Source organism: Mus pahari, chromosome 10 (assembly GCF_900095145.1).
Source record: "Mus pahari chromosome 10, PAHARI_EIJ_v1.1, whole genome shotgun sequence".
Taxonomy (NCBI): domain Eukaryota; kingdom Metazoa; phylum Chordata; class Mammalia; order Rodentia; family Muridae; genus Mus; species Mus pahari.
The window spans coordinates 53,608,500-53,624,170 of record NC_034599.1 but is presented as its reverse complement, the minus strand read 5'-3'; the positions used below and the strand labels follow the sequence as shown (position 1 = coordinate 53,624,170).

Genomic DNA, 15,671 nt, shown 5'->3' with positions numbered 1-15,671 from the left:
CCTATAGGTGGAACAACAATATGAACTAACCAGTACCCCCCAGAGCTCGTGTCTCTAGCTGCATATGTAGCAGAAGATGGCCTAGTCAGCCATCATTGAGAAGAGAGGCCCCTTGGTCTTGCAAACTTTATATGCCCCAGTACAGGGGAAAGCCAGGGCCAAGAAGTGGGACTGGGTGGGTAGGGGAGTGGGGGGGGAGGGTATAGGGGACTTTGGGGATAGCATTTAAAATGTAAATGAAGTAAATACCTAATAAAAATTGGAAGAAAAAAAAAGAAACCAGGGCACTGAGGTCTCACAGTGACTCTGGGAAGTATCATCTTATGTAGAAAGGAAATTTAGACCTTTAGAAGAGATGATTTATTAAAACACGACTGAAAAAATACAGCTCAAGGCCCACCTCTCTCTACTAATCTGGTCTTTTAATTTTACTTTTTAAAAGTATATCATATATATATGGAAGTTTGACAATGCAAGGGAACCAGTTACAGAGTAAATGAATAAAAAAGGTTTAGATAGGAATCTCAGTCTGAGAAAGAAATCTGCTTTCAGAAGCGTTTTATGTGTATCATGGAAACACTGTCAACATTTTTTTCTCTCTTCAAGGTTTTTGAATCCAGTGAAGAATCTGGGTGTCTCGTTCTCACGATCGTTGTATCGGGTCACTTCTTCATTTCCCAAGGACAGACACTGCTGGTGAGTTGTATGTCTGACAGCCCAGTCTCCGTTTGTAGCTCTGTCATTTTCTTGGGCCCTCAAGCTTCTTCAGTCTTTCTGAAAGTCATTGCGTTCATCTAACGAAGGATTTTCTAGCATGCTTTAGCAGTGGGAAATTCAGAAACATACTGATTATTTTCTGCCTTGAAGGAGTCTTGGATCTAGTGATCAAAGTAGATCAAAGGATTGCAACTAGCCAGAATGATAGAGAGTTCTTAGAAAGATTGATTGAAGATAGGCTAGCCAGGTAGAGAAAGCAAAAACAAGAACAAAACCCAAGACACAGCTAAAAGAAAACAGCATGCTGCAGCTCACCGACAGGGCCTTCATAGACTGCTGACTCTGTAAAGTGCTTGTCCTTCTTAGTTTCAGGGTTAGACAGCTTAGGAAGCACACAGAATATTTAGAATAAAATATGCAGGCTGGGTGCAGTGCCACATGCATGCAATCCCTGTGTTCATGAAGCAGAGGCAGGAGAATTACTGTAGTTTGGAAGACAACCAGAGGCTAGTCTACATTATCCAGAGAGAGAGCAAAGAGGGAAAGAGGGAAAGAGGGAAAGAGGGAAAGAGGGAAAGAGGGAGAGGGAGAGGGAGAGGGAGAGGGAGAGGGAGAGGGAGGAGAATCATCCAGTCACTGACCACTTTGCTGGAAAGTTCAAGATCTGTTTGGTAGTAGCAATATGATTAAAGAGAAGACAGCTTGTAATCTGATCAAAGTCATTGTCCTAGAAAGAGAAGGTTATGTGAGATGAGTGCATCAGTTCCTGGGCTCGTGTCTATATAGATGGCACAAAATCATATTACAGACATTTACTAAGTAGCTGCATGGCATCATCATTTATTCATTTACTGAGCAGTTAGTTTATTTTTTAGTTTGTTGAAGGAAGAGCCCGAGGATATCAGAGTACACAGCATAGGCAAAATCCCTTCATTGTGTAGTACCACCCTAGTGACAAGAGGCGACATAAGCAAGCAGGCTGGGTATATGTCAAGACCTTAACCTGACATATTCCCTTCCGAGCTCTGTTAAAATACAATGGCAGGATCTCATGTATGTGCATTAGAATGGCTCATTTTCCACTAAGTGAAATACAGTGTCATCACCTCATACTGTGAGGCCTGCAAAGCTGGCTTTGCAGTCTTTGTGCTTTTAAGAGTCACAGTGTGAGTGGCCTTGTTTTCTCTTTACCTGCTACCCTAAGGGCTGGCATTGGTTCTGGAAGATTAGACTCCTATAGCTGCTATAAAGACTCCTCTAGATGGTAGCCGTGCTTCTGAGAGCTGTCTGGCCGATTCTCCTGTCGGAGTCATGGGTCTTGCAGAGTGGCAGGATCCACCAGTCCACCCCCCCCCCATGCTTGTTTTCTTTCATCTGTCATTGTACAATGTTGTTAAAAAATTAGTCAAGGTTCCTTTGTATCTTGTGAGGAGTGATGGTTTTTTTCATTGACTTTACAAAACTAAGCTTACCAAATTCAAAACAACCCCTGCTAAGAAATGTAGGAGGAACTCTACCCTGCAGTTATTTGATGCAGATTACAGTAATACATACATCAATCATATTTATAATTCCTCAATTTCTTTTCAAAGTTATTTTGACTATTTTGTTATTTGCATTTTTTTGGAGCTGCTTTGACTCTGTAAACCAGTTTGGGAAGAATTTACTTGTAACTATTGAGTCTTCCAACTCGTGGGCACATTTTAACTCTCCACTTATTTATATCTGCTTTAATTTCTCACAGCTCTGTCAATAGCTAGAGATTCCGTGTGTGTGTGTGTGTGTGTGTGTGTGTGTGTGTGTGTGTGTAGAAAATTATTATTTTATTTTATGGGAATACAAATCTTGTATAAATAAAAAGCTCTTCCATTGTTGGCCTCTGGCAAGCTTTTGTATCACTTTAGCTGTTTGATGACAAGCAGCCACAGTTGACAGGTAGGAGCAGCAGTGGTAGGTGGTGCCCTCTAGTGTTAGAGTTCTTGTGCCAGTCTCTGGTACTGGTACCCTTAGTCCTGGACAAGTGGTAGAGCTCTGTGTAGACCCAGGAAGGCAGGATTTCTCAGCTTTGGGTAGTGGTTTTTAGATCTAGGTATTGGGATTCTGCTGCTGCATCCTCTACCACTGCTAGCCAGTGGCCTTGAGGCCTCACCCTAGAGTGGCTCTCCATGTAACTGGTTTTTCTACTTCTTGTGTAGCATGGCTGCCGGCCACTCTGTTGTCACAACTATCTCTGCTCCAGTCACAGAAGCTAATTCTTTTTGTGTTACTAGTTCAGCCTGCTTCAGAAAAAGTAGGCAAGAAAGACCACATAAGAGAAAACTCTTAGCAGAGTGGCATTGGTGCACGCCTTTGATCCCAGCACTCAGGAGGAAGAGGCAGGTGGATCTCTGTCAGTTCAAGGCCAGCTGGGTTTACACAGAATGAGTTCCAAGACAGCCCTGTCTCAAAAAGCAAGAAACAAACAACAAAGACTCTTGGGCTTTACATTGCAATCATGGGTTGGCTGAACAGCTTGCTTTGCAGTACTCACAGCAGTCCCTCTGCTAAGCCACTGGGAGAGGCATCCCACCTCTGGAGTGGGTGGAAATGATTACATGGCAAGTCCTGAGCAAGGTTCTTGAAGCTATCATGCCTGGACCGCACTCTTGGGAGCTGGAGAAGCAGCTGGGATTGTGGTGTAGCTTCCTCAAGGCAATCATGAAAGGCTCAGAGTAACCAGCTCTGGACTAAGGGTGGGGTAACCTGTCTGCTCCACTGACAGGCCTTTTCTTCAAGGGGCTGGAGCAGCAGGAGAGAGCCCAGGAGCTCTGTCCAGGAAATCAGATCCTCTAGCTTGCACTGTCTTCACTTATTTACAGGAAAAGAAACATGGGGAGTGTTTCTAATAACATACTAACATTAGTGTTGATTTTCACAGTGTTTAGCAGTGTTTCTTGTACCAGGTACAATGTCTAGTACCTGTTCAGTGCCCCAGGGAGAGAGGTCCAGCTCATCTGTCTCAATCATCAAGACCCGGTCTCTGGGCCTAGGCAGATGGCTTCATGGACAAAGCACTTGGTGTGAAGAGCAAGAGGACCTGAGTCAGTTCCCCAGCACACGTGTAAAGGCAGGCATGGTGCACCTGTATGCACATAACCCCAGCACTGGCAGGTGGAAGTGGACAGAGCCCGGGAGCTCACTGCTTAGCCCAGCTGAAATGGTGAGGTTCAGTTTTAGTGAGAGATTAAGGTAAAGAGTGATAAAGGTATGTGCCTACATGTGCAGATGTGCACTTATACATACACAACGAAAAGAAGATATGCTCTCCCAGCAGATGTCACGTGTCCCACCGGTCACGCGCTCTATACTACATGTCTAGAACCTGCCTCATTCAGTGTAGATCAACGTCTCCCATTGTGTCTCTGCTGTCCTTTCCTTACCTCTGCTAGCCACTTACCTACTCTCTGCTTCTGGGAATTCTTTAATTTTTTTTCTTGTTTATTTTAATTGTTTCTCACTCTTAGCCCAGGCTGGACTTCAACTGGTAATGGTGGTTTCCTCACTCCCTCAAATGCTGCAATTACAGACAAGAGCCTCTAAGAATTCAGCCTTTTAAGATTCTGCATTTAAGGCCAGAGAAATGCTCTTCCAGAGGACCCGAGTGTGATTCCCAGCACCCACATGGTGGCTCACAACCATCTGTCACTCCAGTTCCAGGGGGTATAATACTGTCTTCTGGTCTCCACTGTCACTAGGTGTGTATGCAGTACACAAGACATATATGCAAACAAACCACACATACACATACATTTTTAAGGATTCTACATATAAGTGAGATATATACTATTTATCCTTTTTATTAAGTGTATTCAAAGACATTAGTCACTACACTACCTCCTGACCCTCCCTTACATTCTGACTACACTACCTCCTGACCCTCCCTTACCTACTTCATGCTTCCATCATCTTCCCTCCCTACAAGCCCCTCCCACTTTGACATCTCTTTGGTTTGGTTGGTGACCTACTGAGTCTGGATATGGCCCTTGTGTGAGCATGAACGTGGAGCTGTCGTCTGGAGCATGCGAGGCTCCCTGGTGGTCACACCACTGAAGACAGTAACTGGCTCTTCTTCACTCAGCGTCTGTCAACGGCCAGGAGGTTCCTCAGGAGGAATAGAGCCTGAGGAGTCCCTTCCCATCTGTGACTGGATGTTGACCGGCCCAGTGCAGGTCGCCACAGCTGCTGTGAGCTCATGATTGCAATGCTGTGTCCTCCCTGTCATCCGACTCTGACATTCCCCTCTTCTGTGATAGTCCCTGAGCTTTGGAAACCATGGTACATGTGTTTGTTTAGGGCTGAGCACCTTGAGCAGCAATAAATCTGCACAGACTGCCATTTGCTGGGGGAAAGTTCCAGTCAAGGCCGAGGGCAGCAACTTTCTAAACAGGCATTTAGAAGGTGTGATGGCTATTCTTGGTTGTCAACTTGACTACACCTGGAATTAATTAGCTGAAAACCCAAATGGTTGGGCACACCTGTGAGGAAAATTTTTTTTTAACATTATGTCATTTGAAATGGGAAGATTGTCTTTTAATCTGGGCTGGAATGGAAAAAGGAAGCTTGCTCTCTTTGCCTCTTCGCTCTCAGAAGCAAGTCCATTCCTTCAGTGGCATTAGAGTCTATGTCTTCAGGATTCCAGCATCTACTGAAGACCAGCCGAGACACCTAGCCCTGAGGACTGAACAACTGTTGGATTCTTGGACCTTCTATTGGTAGCTGGTTGGATAACTGGACCACAGCCTTTAAGCTAGTCTAATAAATCCCCCTTTTATACACATATATATGTGTGTATAAAAAGGAGATTTATTTAAATATATACATATATATGTGTATGTGTATACCTATATGTGTGGGCATATATATGTATGCATGCATACATACATATAGTGTTTTTGAGACAGGGTTTCTCTCTGTGTAGCTGTCCTGAAATTCGCTTGGTAGTCTTGATTGGCCTCAAACTCTGCCTGTCTCTGCCCCCCAAGTGCTAGAAAGGTGAACCCCCTCCCCTGCCTCCGGTCTATTTTCATTCTATTACTTCCGTTTCCCTAGAGAACCCTGACTAATAGAAGGCCATTAACACTACATTCACTTGTCAAAACAACAGTAGTGAGTCCCCTCTCTATAGCTTATGAAATGAACTCTCTCCTAAGGAGCAGGTCTAAAAGCCAAGCAGAAAGTGGTTGGCTATTCCCACCAGAGTCATGCCACTATTACACCAGTGTGCACCAGCGAGAACTTGTCTGGCACATCTCTAGTTTTAGTGGCCCTAGCCCTCTCCCTCACCCTTCCCCATAGGGCTCTCCTCCCTTTGTACCTCACTGCCTCCAGAGTTCCCCTCTGCTTTTGCATGTGTCATCTTCCCCTTTCATGGTTGCCGCCTGACCAACTACAGCCCTCTTATACTTTCCTGATTGCTGTAACATTCCAGGTTAAATATATAAGTCTAAAAATCCAAAGCTATGATCCACATGAGAGAGAAAATGTGACCTTTGTCCTTCTAGGCCTGAAATTATTTTCTCTTTGTTCCTTGGTTATTTCGCTTAGAATAATGGACTCTGGGTTCATTTATATTGTTAAAGATGGCAGGATTCCTTCTGCTGAGTAACAGCCCATGCGTATATTATTATATACATGCGTAGATGTCACAATCCCTACATCTGCTTAGCCACTAATGGACGCTTAGTAGAGAAGTTCCCACCTCTCTACTGTCATGAGCAATGCCACAGTGGGCATGAGCACAGGTGTCTCTTCCAAGTGGCGAACTCATTTCTTTGGCCATGTGTACAGTAATGGGATGGATGTCTGGATCCTATGCTAATTCTTTACATTTGGAGGAACTGTTTTCTTTTCTTTTTTTTTTAAGATTTTATTTATTTATTTTATGTAAGTACACTGCAGCTGTCTTCAGACACCCCAGAAGAGGGAGCCAGATCTTGTTATGGATGGTTGTGAGCCACCATGTGGTTGCTGGGATTTGAACTTGGGACCTTCGGAAGAGCAGTCGGGTGCTCTTACCCACTGAGCCATCTCACCAGCCCGAGGAACTGTTTTCTACCATGCCCCTGTGTCTCCAGCCCCACCAACCACCAGGTTGCTTTTTCTCTATATTCTTACTAACAATATTTTTCTCTTTTTCTAAATAATCCATATATTAAGAAGTATAGATAGGGTGGAACTGGAGAGAAGGTTCAGTGGTTAAGAATACATAGCGCTCTTGCAGAGGACTCAAATTCGGCTCCCAGCAGCTCCTAACTACCCATAACTGTAGCTCCTGAGAAGTCTGCTGCTCCTTTTGGCCCTCCAGGAGTATCTGCATGTACATGGGTACACACACACACACACACACACGAGAGAGAGAGAGAGAGAGAGAGAGAGAGAGAGAGAGAGAGAGAGAGAGAGAGCAAGCAATTTTGATTAAAAGCATGGGACAGTAGCTCATTGCAGTTTTGATTTAGTGAATCCTTTCATCCTTACTGGCTGTTACTCTGTGATGGGAGGTTGCACATTCAGGCTTGTTAGCGTTTGCTCCAGGATCCTCTGAATGCCTGGGTGCTAAAGGCTTTACCAGAGTGCTATTATTGGGAAGCTGTGGGATCTCTACAAGGTGGAGCTTAGTGGGACATCAAGTCACCGAGAGAGTGCCCTTGAAGGGAGATGCAAAACCCCAGCCCTTTCCTCTTACTCTGCTTGGTTTCTGGGGCACAGTTCCTCTGAGTGACTCCACTGTTATGTTCCCAAAACAATGAGAGCAACTGATGAGAGACTGGAGCCAGTGATGGAAGGAGCCAAAATATTTCCCTCGTCAACTGATTGCCTCGGGCATTTGCCAATGGTGGCAATCTGACTGATGTTCTGTCCTTAGCCTGTTTTCAGAAGGGGTTATTTAGCTCTTGGTATTGCACTGAGTCTCTTGTGTATCTCATGTATCAGCCTCTTGTCAGACTCAAGTCAATGTCTTGCAGACATTCACTCTCATTGTATTTGGTACCTTTTCGTTTTCTTGCTCACTCGATCCTAAATACAAGCTGAGTTTTATTGAATGCTTTTGGCATCCGTTGAGATGTTCCTTTTAAAAATTCTATTAATATAATAACACAAATATTCAGTTCTTGCTGGGCTCAACAGTAAACACCATTGGTCCTGGCACTCAGGAAGCAGACACAGTCCCTGTGAGCTTGAGGCCAGTCTGGCCTATGTAGTGAGTTCTAAGACAGCCATAACTGTAGAGAACCTATCTCAATAAACAAAAATGGCAAATAAAACGTACTCAGTTCCTACAGAATCAGTCTTTATGAAATTGCGGTTATGTTGAGTTTCTCATATATTTTGGGTATTAACCTCCTGTTAGATTTATGATTTGCAAACATTTACTTCCATTGTATACATTTTTCTTCCTGAATATGAAGCATATTTGACTTTCAAAAATTACATACGTGTGTTAGTAACTTAGTACGTGTGTGTAGTAAAGCTAACAATACATATTTAAAAGAATATGTTACTCCTTAAGGGATAATTATTGTCAATTTATACATGGTAATTTTTACATATCCACAAAACAAGAACATGGAATAGCAAACACATTTGGATTATAACGTATTTAACTTGCAATTTTATGGTGCTATTAAGATTATGCACCCTCTGCATGCATACTAATTAAGTTGTGTTATAATTTTAGGATTTTTCTCACAAGGTAGGAAAGGGGTGACTCTGGAAACCTTGGGCCCATTTGTCTTAGAGTGAGCTCTAGTTGTTGGCCTGGATGAAAATGTTCTGTTTACATTCAGACTTTTGCGAAAGCTGCACTGTACCCACCACAGGTCAGTTCTTCCTGGGAACCTGTCACTCCAGGCAATGCTTTGTGTTTTCCTGGAAACCCAGACAGCTCAGCAAGGCTATGCGATTTCCCTTAAACTCCCAGGTCTCTTGATTGCTACACTCTGTGAGGCTCCAGGGAGCACGTTGTTCCAGGTTAAGTTATGTGAGTACTGTTTACTAATTCTCCAGGTTTCTGTGTTGGTGGCTGACCAGGATGCTGGAAGGCTCCATGCAAATCCATCTAGGCTGCTCTGTTGTCATTAACATCAGAGGGTTGCTATAGAGAGTGGACCAGGAGCTTAGCCATGTTTTCATCGTGCCTCATATTTGGCCTCAAGTGGATTCCTCCAGTCTTGACTTTTTAAGTAGGTTCTTCCTTGGTCATTTGGGGCTTTTAATTTTATTTCTGACCACACGTAAATGTTGCCGTCTTAACTCTGTTTAAACACACGTGTCAACGACAGTAAACACCCATCTTGCACAACAGTCACCACCATCCATCTCCAGAACTCTCTTCATCTTGCAGAGCTGCAGTTCCGAATCCATTGACTAGAAACTTCCCTCCCCGACCCTGGACAGTGGGAAGGACCCTTTACTTTCTGTCTGTGATATCAGGATTATTTCATGCAAGTGGAATCATGCAGTTTTCTCTATGTGAGACCGGCTTATTTCACTTCACATGTTTAAGGTCCATCCATGTAGTAGCATGTGTCATAGCTCCATCTTTAAGGCCTGTCCGTGTTGTAGCATGTAGCTCCTTTCCTTTCTACGACTGGATGAAGCGCCATTGTTTTTACGTGGTTCATCTTGTTGACAGTAGATGTCAGTGAATATTAGAGTTGCTTCCACATTTTTTTTCTTGCCTGTTGTGAGTAATGCTTGCTATAAGCATGTATGCATGTATTCTCCAAAGCTCTGCTTTTGGTTGGTCTGTGTGCAGACTCATGAGAACTGCTGACTATGCTGCTCCAGCTTGACTGTCAGGTTGATTGCGTTGGAAGATGTGTAGGAACTGAATAAAGGACACTTTCCTTTATGTCTGTCAGGGCATTACCAGAGTGGCTACTTCATGAGGGCTCCGACCTTCATGAGGTTTCAAATCAGTGGCCTGAGTCATTGGTGGTTTAAACTTTTGAATAGATATTGGGACCCGCTGGCACTGTGGAAAGTGGGACATCTTTGGAAGAACCAGGTTGCTGTGAGCATGCCTGTACTGGCTAGTTTTGTGTCAACTTGACACAGCTGGAGTTATCACAGAGAAAGGAGCTTTAGTTGGGGAAATGCCCCCATGAGATCCAGCTGTGGGGCATTTTCTCAATTAGTGATCAAGGGGGAGAGGCCCCTTGTGGGTGGGACCATCCCTGGGCTGGTAGTCTTGGGTTCTATAAGAGAGCAGGCTGAGCAAGCCAGGGGAAGCAAGCCAGTAAAGAACATCCCTCCATGGCTCCTGCATCAGCTCCTGCTTTCTGACCTGCTTGAGTTTCAGTCCTGCATCCTTTGGTGATCAACAGCAGTATGGAAATGTAAGCCAAATAAACCCTTTCCTCCCCAACTTGCTTCTTGGTCATGATGTTTGTGCAGGAATAGAAACCCTGACTAAGACAATGCCTTTTAAGGATATAGCTTATCCAGAAAACTCAGGCTCAGAAACCTGGAACCAGGCTCCTGTGGACTGCAACCTGTTCTGTGCCAGCATTTACCTTCTGTGTGCTAATTCTTCTCTCAGATATTTTGTCATAGCAACAGTAAAGTCTAATACACTAAGCCACATGCTGGTTCTGCAGTGACCTCTTGAAGGAACTATCAAGTTGTTTTCCATAGTGGCTGTGCCATTTTATGTTCTTAACAACAGTTACAGTGCCCCAGCCTCTCAGTGTCCTGCCTGTACTTGGTTTTGTTCTTTCAAAGTGGGGAATGTGTAGCTCAGTGATGGCTTACCTAGCCCTCAGGAGTCTCTGGGTTAGATCTGTGCTTGCTGGCCACTTACAGAATTTCTTTAGAGATGTCTGTCAGCTTCTGATTGGGATTTTGGTGGTAGTGTTGAACTGAAACTTTGAGCTTTCCCCCTTCGAGCACACGCATGCACAGAAGCGCAGATACATGCGAAGAACACTGCTTCTTCTCTCTTAGGTCTCTGATCTCTTCCTCTGTCTGTCCTTGCAGTGTAGACAAAGATGGGTTTTGGCGGGGCACCAAGAGACTTGTTGGAGAGACTTGTAGCTTACAGGAGATGGGCTCTATGCAGCGCTGTTCCCTCCTTGGGTCACACTTAGTAAGGATCAGTCGCCACCACATCACTGCCGCCTACATAGTCTGCTTGGCTTCTCCCTTCCTGGTGCAGAGATTAATAGTGACAATGTCTTCAGTGGACTGCCACCTTTCCCCATTTCACAAACCCAGATTTGTTAAAAGTAGGGAATGGGGCCAGAGAGATGGTTAAGTGAATATGAGCACTGACTGCTCTTGCAGAGGACTTGGGTTCAGTTCCCAACACCCACATGGTGGCTCACAACCATTTGTAACTCCAGCTCCAGGGGTTCTGACACCCACTTCTGACCTCTGCGGGCACTGGGTACATATACAGTGCACATAATCTAGCAAGCAAAACACTCATACACTAAAACTAAAAATAAATCTAAATAAATCAGTGGGATACCTTGTTACTCCTTTGGGCTGTCTCTCCAAGTTTAAAAACACTGTTTTCATTTCCCTCCTCCTTTAGAAGTCAGGAAGCCAAAGTCTCGGGCCAGCATTCTAGAATTAGCCAACAGGGGAGTTATTTCCCAAGGCTTTGGCCACAGTTCCCAGCCACTCCTTGATGTCAGTCAGTCCTGCCCCTGCTTGCTTGTCTTCACCTGAATGAGACTCAGTGAGCTGGCTTGAGGCAATTTTAGTCCTGTCTTAGGAGCCTGGGCCATCCTGGAAGTGATGGAGTTCCTGGCGGTTTGCTTTCATCTTTTTTTTTTTTTTTTTTTTTTTTTTTTTTTTTTTTTTTTTTTTGGTTTTTCGAGACAGGGTTTCTCTGTATAGCCCTGGCTGACCTGGAACTCACTCTGTAGACCAGGCTGGCCTCGAACTCAGAAATCCGCCTGCCTCTGCCTCCTGAGTGCTGGGATTAAAGGCATGCGCCACCACGCCCGGCTGCTTTCATCTTTTTATCTTTCACACTCAGAGCTAATGTTCTGCAGAAAGAAATCTTCTGTTTACCATCAAGAAATAGTGCATTCCCATTTAAGTGAACCTCTCACCTTCAAACACTATTTTAATCCAGTTAGTTTAAAAAAAAAAAAATGTTCCCCTATATCAGTCTGAGAATTTTCAGGAGGGGGATTTAGTACAAATTTTCGAAATGAAGTCATTCCCACATTAAACTCTTTACATTAATGCCAGTTCCCTCCCCTCCCCTTCTCTTTTCTTCTGACAGAGTTTCACTGTGTAGTCCAGACTAGCCTTAAGCTCACAATCCCCCTGCCTCAGCTTCCTGAGTGCTATATAGTCATCTTCCCTTTGGCTACCTTTCCGTGAAAAATACGGGGAGACAGAATTCCCCGTGGCATTATTGTCCTTTCACACGTTAGAACCATGGGCAGCAATGAAGAGATAACTGGGTAAGCAAGAGGAAAAACGTTTTACTACTCTATGTGATTTTTCCACATCCACATAAGCTTTAGATGCTATGCAATGCTTACTGAAGACGTCCCAGCTACTCTCCTGGGAGGTAAGTGAGCCCTGTGCCTTGACTCCCCTGCCTTGTCCCTCAGATCCCTTTTGGAATCTGAGATCATCCTTAGCACCTTAATGAGGAATCAGTGTGTTGCTGTTCCTTCTCGTGGACTGGGGGATCGGTTGGTGTAGGGCCAGGGCTGCCCTCTGCTTCCAGAGAGTACCCTGTGAGAACATCCCCTAGGGGGCGAGCTCTGTGTCCTTACACTGTGGAAGGAGTGAATGAGCAGAGGCAAGTGAACCCACTCCCCATGCTCAGTCACCAGAGCACTGCCCTGTGACTTTGGGGCTCCCCTCCTTCCACGGTCACGCTGGAGACGCAGTCCAAGACTTGAGTTGCTGCACACAGTCTGATCCTAGAAGAGGGGTATAGTCTGTGAACTTGGGAAAAACAAAACACCCACTGAAGTGTGTCAGTCAGCCACTAACCAGCAGCACTCAGTTGTCTCCCTTACCTGCCTAACACTCCTTCCACACTGATGACGGTGGTGGCTTGTCCTGGATGCTGACTGTGACATTTTTCAGAGTAGAAAGGGAAAATACACTCAGAGCCCTGGAATCAGGATTAAGTTCCTTTTTCAGTTCCAGGAAGCTGCCTTGGTAGAAGGGAGGTGGCTGCCCTGGGCTAGAGTAACTAAGAGTTGCCTTCAGTGTGGCTTTGTTGAATTTGATTTTGCGATTTCACAAGTCGTTACTAGGTCTTAGGCAGACTCTTTGCTGGACCACAGCCCTTTAAACTAGGAAATTATTCCTCATTCCAGAGGGGCTTACACGCCGGTCAGCTTCTAATCGAGAGAGTGTTTGCTAGCATTTTGCTTCCATCTGCATTATTTTATGGTAGAAATCCATCAGTGCTCGGCTGTCCCTCTCAAGTTTCCCAGCATGCTAGAAGTCGGTGTCCTTCATGTTTCCTGTGAAGTACTACTGAGATTTTGTCACTAGTGTTACTGTCATTTTCTCTATATCGTAAAAATATTAAATCTTTTTTTTAATACAAACGCTTTATTTAACAGTTGCAGGTCATTCCGCGGGCTAAGTAGGGGGTATCCAGAGCCCAGCAGCAAGGTCAGCGCAACCTCCGAGCTTCCCTTTCTCACTCCAATAGGGTGAGCGCTTCACCCTCTCGAACGGGGCCTCTGACATTGCGGATGATAGAGCGGCTGGTGCCATCCATAAATTCCACTCACACCTGCGTGCACTGTCCCTGCGAACCGGTCCTGCCCAGCACTTTGGTTACCCTAGCCAGCTCGATGGGCTGCACGTGACTCATGTCCATGATGGTGGCAATCTGGTGGAGAAAAATATTAAATCTTTAAAATCTATATTTTTAGTCTCTAATTGACTTAGTGAGTTTTATTGGGATGCAGCTTGTAGGACCTATGTTCGCGAACGTGTGATAAACCTCCAGTGTGCTGTGGAGCGTTCCCTTGGGCCACTGTATTAGTGGCTGTTTCTGTTGCTGTGACAAAATACCCTCCCTGTTCTTCTTTCTGGAACTGTCCATTTGTTTGGCCCAATGAGAAATGTGTTCTTTTGTGTCCAGCTTCTGTAACTGCATGGTTGTTGAGGCTTGTGTATGTTGTTGAGGCTTCTGTATGTTGTTGAGGCTTGTGTATGTTGTTGAATGAGTCATGTTTTTTACCGTTGGCTGCATTTCACTTACGAATATACCGCAGTTTACCCATCTCTCCTGTGGATGGGTGTTTGGGTTATTTCTAATTTGGGACAGTTATAAATGAAGCTACTGTGGTGAACATTTTGTTGATTTTGTTCTTCGTTTCTCAGAACAGACTGTGGGTAGCCCTGGCTATTCTGGAACTCAACTCTGTAGACCAGGCTGACCTCAAATGCACAGAGATCCATCTGCCTCTGCATTTCAAGTGCTGGGATTAAAGGCATGTACCACCACCACTGCCTAGCCAAAACTGTGAACATTTACCTTCAAGGTTTCATATATTACCTTAATTTCTCTTGGGTAATACCTAGGTGTAGAATTACCAGATCGAATAGTAAGTGAGTATTTGGGTATTTAATTTTACAAGATTTTTCGAATAGTAAGTGAGTATTTGAATATTTAATTTTTCTGTGCTGATTTAAGGCTGTTGGAGGATCTGGCTCTCCCAGCAGGCATGCTTGCTTAAGGGTCAGTCTGTGCAGTTCCAGTTGCTCTGCTGCCTGTGCCCTGACACTGAGGTGTAATTCTCCTCCTGGGTGCCTGGCGAAGCACATGGTTCATGTGGATGTTGGTCGCCTCGCTAATTGTGTCTCCCAGGAGCCTTTCTAGGGTTGCCCTCAGTGACAGCTGCAGATCTGTCTCCCCAGAGGGCCAGCCGGCAGTGTAGCCTCTAAGCACAGGGTAGTCTTCCTTGTGTTTGTACTGTATGTGCAGTAGACAGTAAGGACCCCTCTGTGTCTGAGTTGTCACCCTTTACCATTTTACAGGGCTCATCTAAATTGATGTGTACAGTTGTTGGCTATTCTATGAATCTTTCACAGCGACTGATCCTTCATGTTGCTAAGTTTGGGTCATTTCTAGTTTTTAACTATCAAGTCATGCTATTAAAAGCATTTCAATATGTATCTTTTGGTGAATGCTGTATGTTGTTTTCCAGTACTGCCTAGGAGCGGACTGGCTGAGTTCTTGAGGACTTGGATCTTTTGTTAAAATGTGACTGTGGGCTGAGGAGATGGCCCAGGAGGTAAAACTGTTATGTTCTGACCCCCAGGCCCCTGAATAGCTGTGGCCATTTTGTTCCATGCCAGCCAGCTCTTTCATATTGTTGCTGTAACATGCCCGCCAGATATTGACACAGAGAAGTGACTTGGCTCAAGGACATGCTGACCACACAACACACCCTGTTTTTGTTCTGTATATTCTGAATATTCTATATGAGGTTTGATAATCTTAAGAAATTCCACAAATTTGATGTGTAGGACCCATCAAATCAAAGGTCAATATGAACTGTTGTGTCTTAAATGACTTGAGTCAGAGCTGACCACTGGGCAGCCCTTCCTGCACCTACATATGAGCTCACTGTGGCTTTTGTGGCTGACACTGAAGAATGCTACTAATAAGCCAAACATTTATGATTATGGTACTCATGCTCTGTTATCTCAATGTTCTGAAATTCCCCTGTTCACCACCCCCCTTATCTTACTCAGGACCAATCAGCCAAAGGGTCAGCTGTCAATACCCTGCCTACTGAGCCAACTGCTCCCCTCCTTGCCCCTTAAACTTTTTTTTACCTGTTTTTTCCTATAAAAAATCTACTCTGCTGGGCGTGGTGGCACACACCTTTAATCCCAGCACTTGGGAGGCAGAGGCAGGCGGATTTCTGAGTTCGAGGCCAGCCTGGTCTACAGAGTGAGTTCCAGGA

At 44.7% G+C, this 15,671-nt stretch overlaps 1 protein-coding gene and 1 pseudogene across 1 annotated transcript in view; one reads left to right on the top strand and one right to left on the bottom strand.

Annotated features, from left to right (window-relative positions):
• Rec114 (REC114 meiotic recombination protein) overlaps positions 1-15,671 on the top strand; it is a 99,257-nt gene that overhangs the window by 34,276 nt on the left and 49,310 nt on the right. The window contains exon 2 of the mRNA XM_029543095.1: positions 607-696. Coding sequence (XP_029398955.1) covers positions 607-696 — 90 coding nt within the window. The remainder of the gene's footprint in view (positions 1-606; positions 697-15,671) is intronic.
• LOC110327704 lies at positions 13,361-13,570 on the bottom strand (annotated as a pseudogene).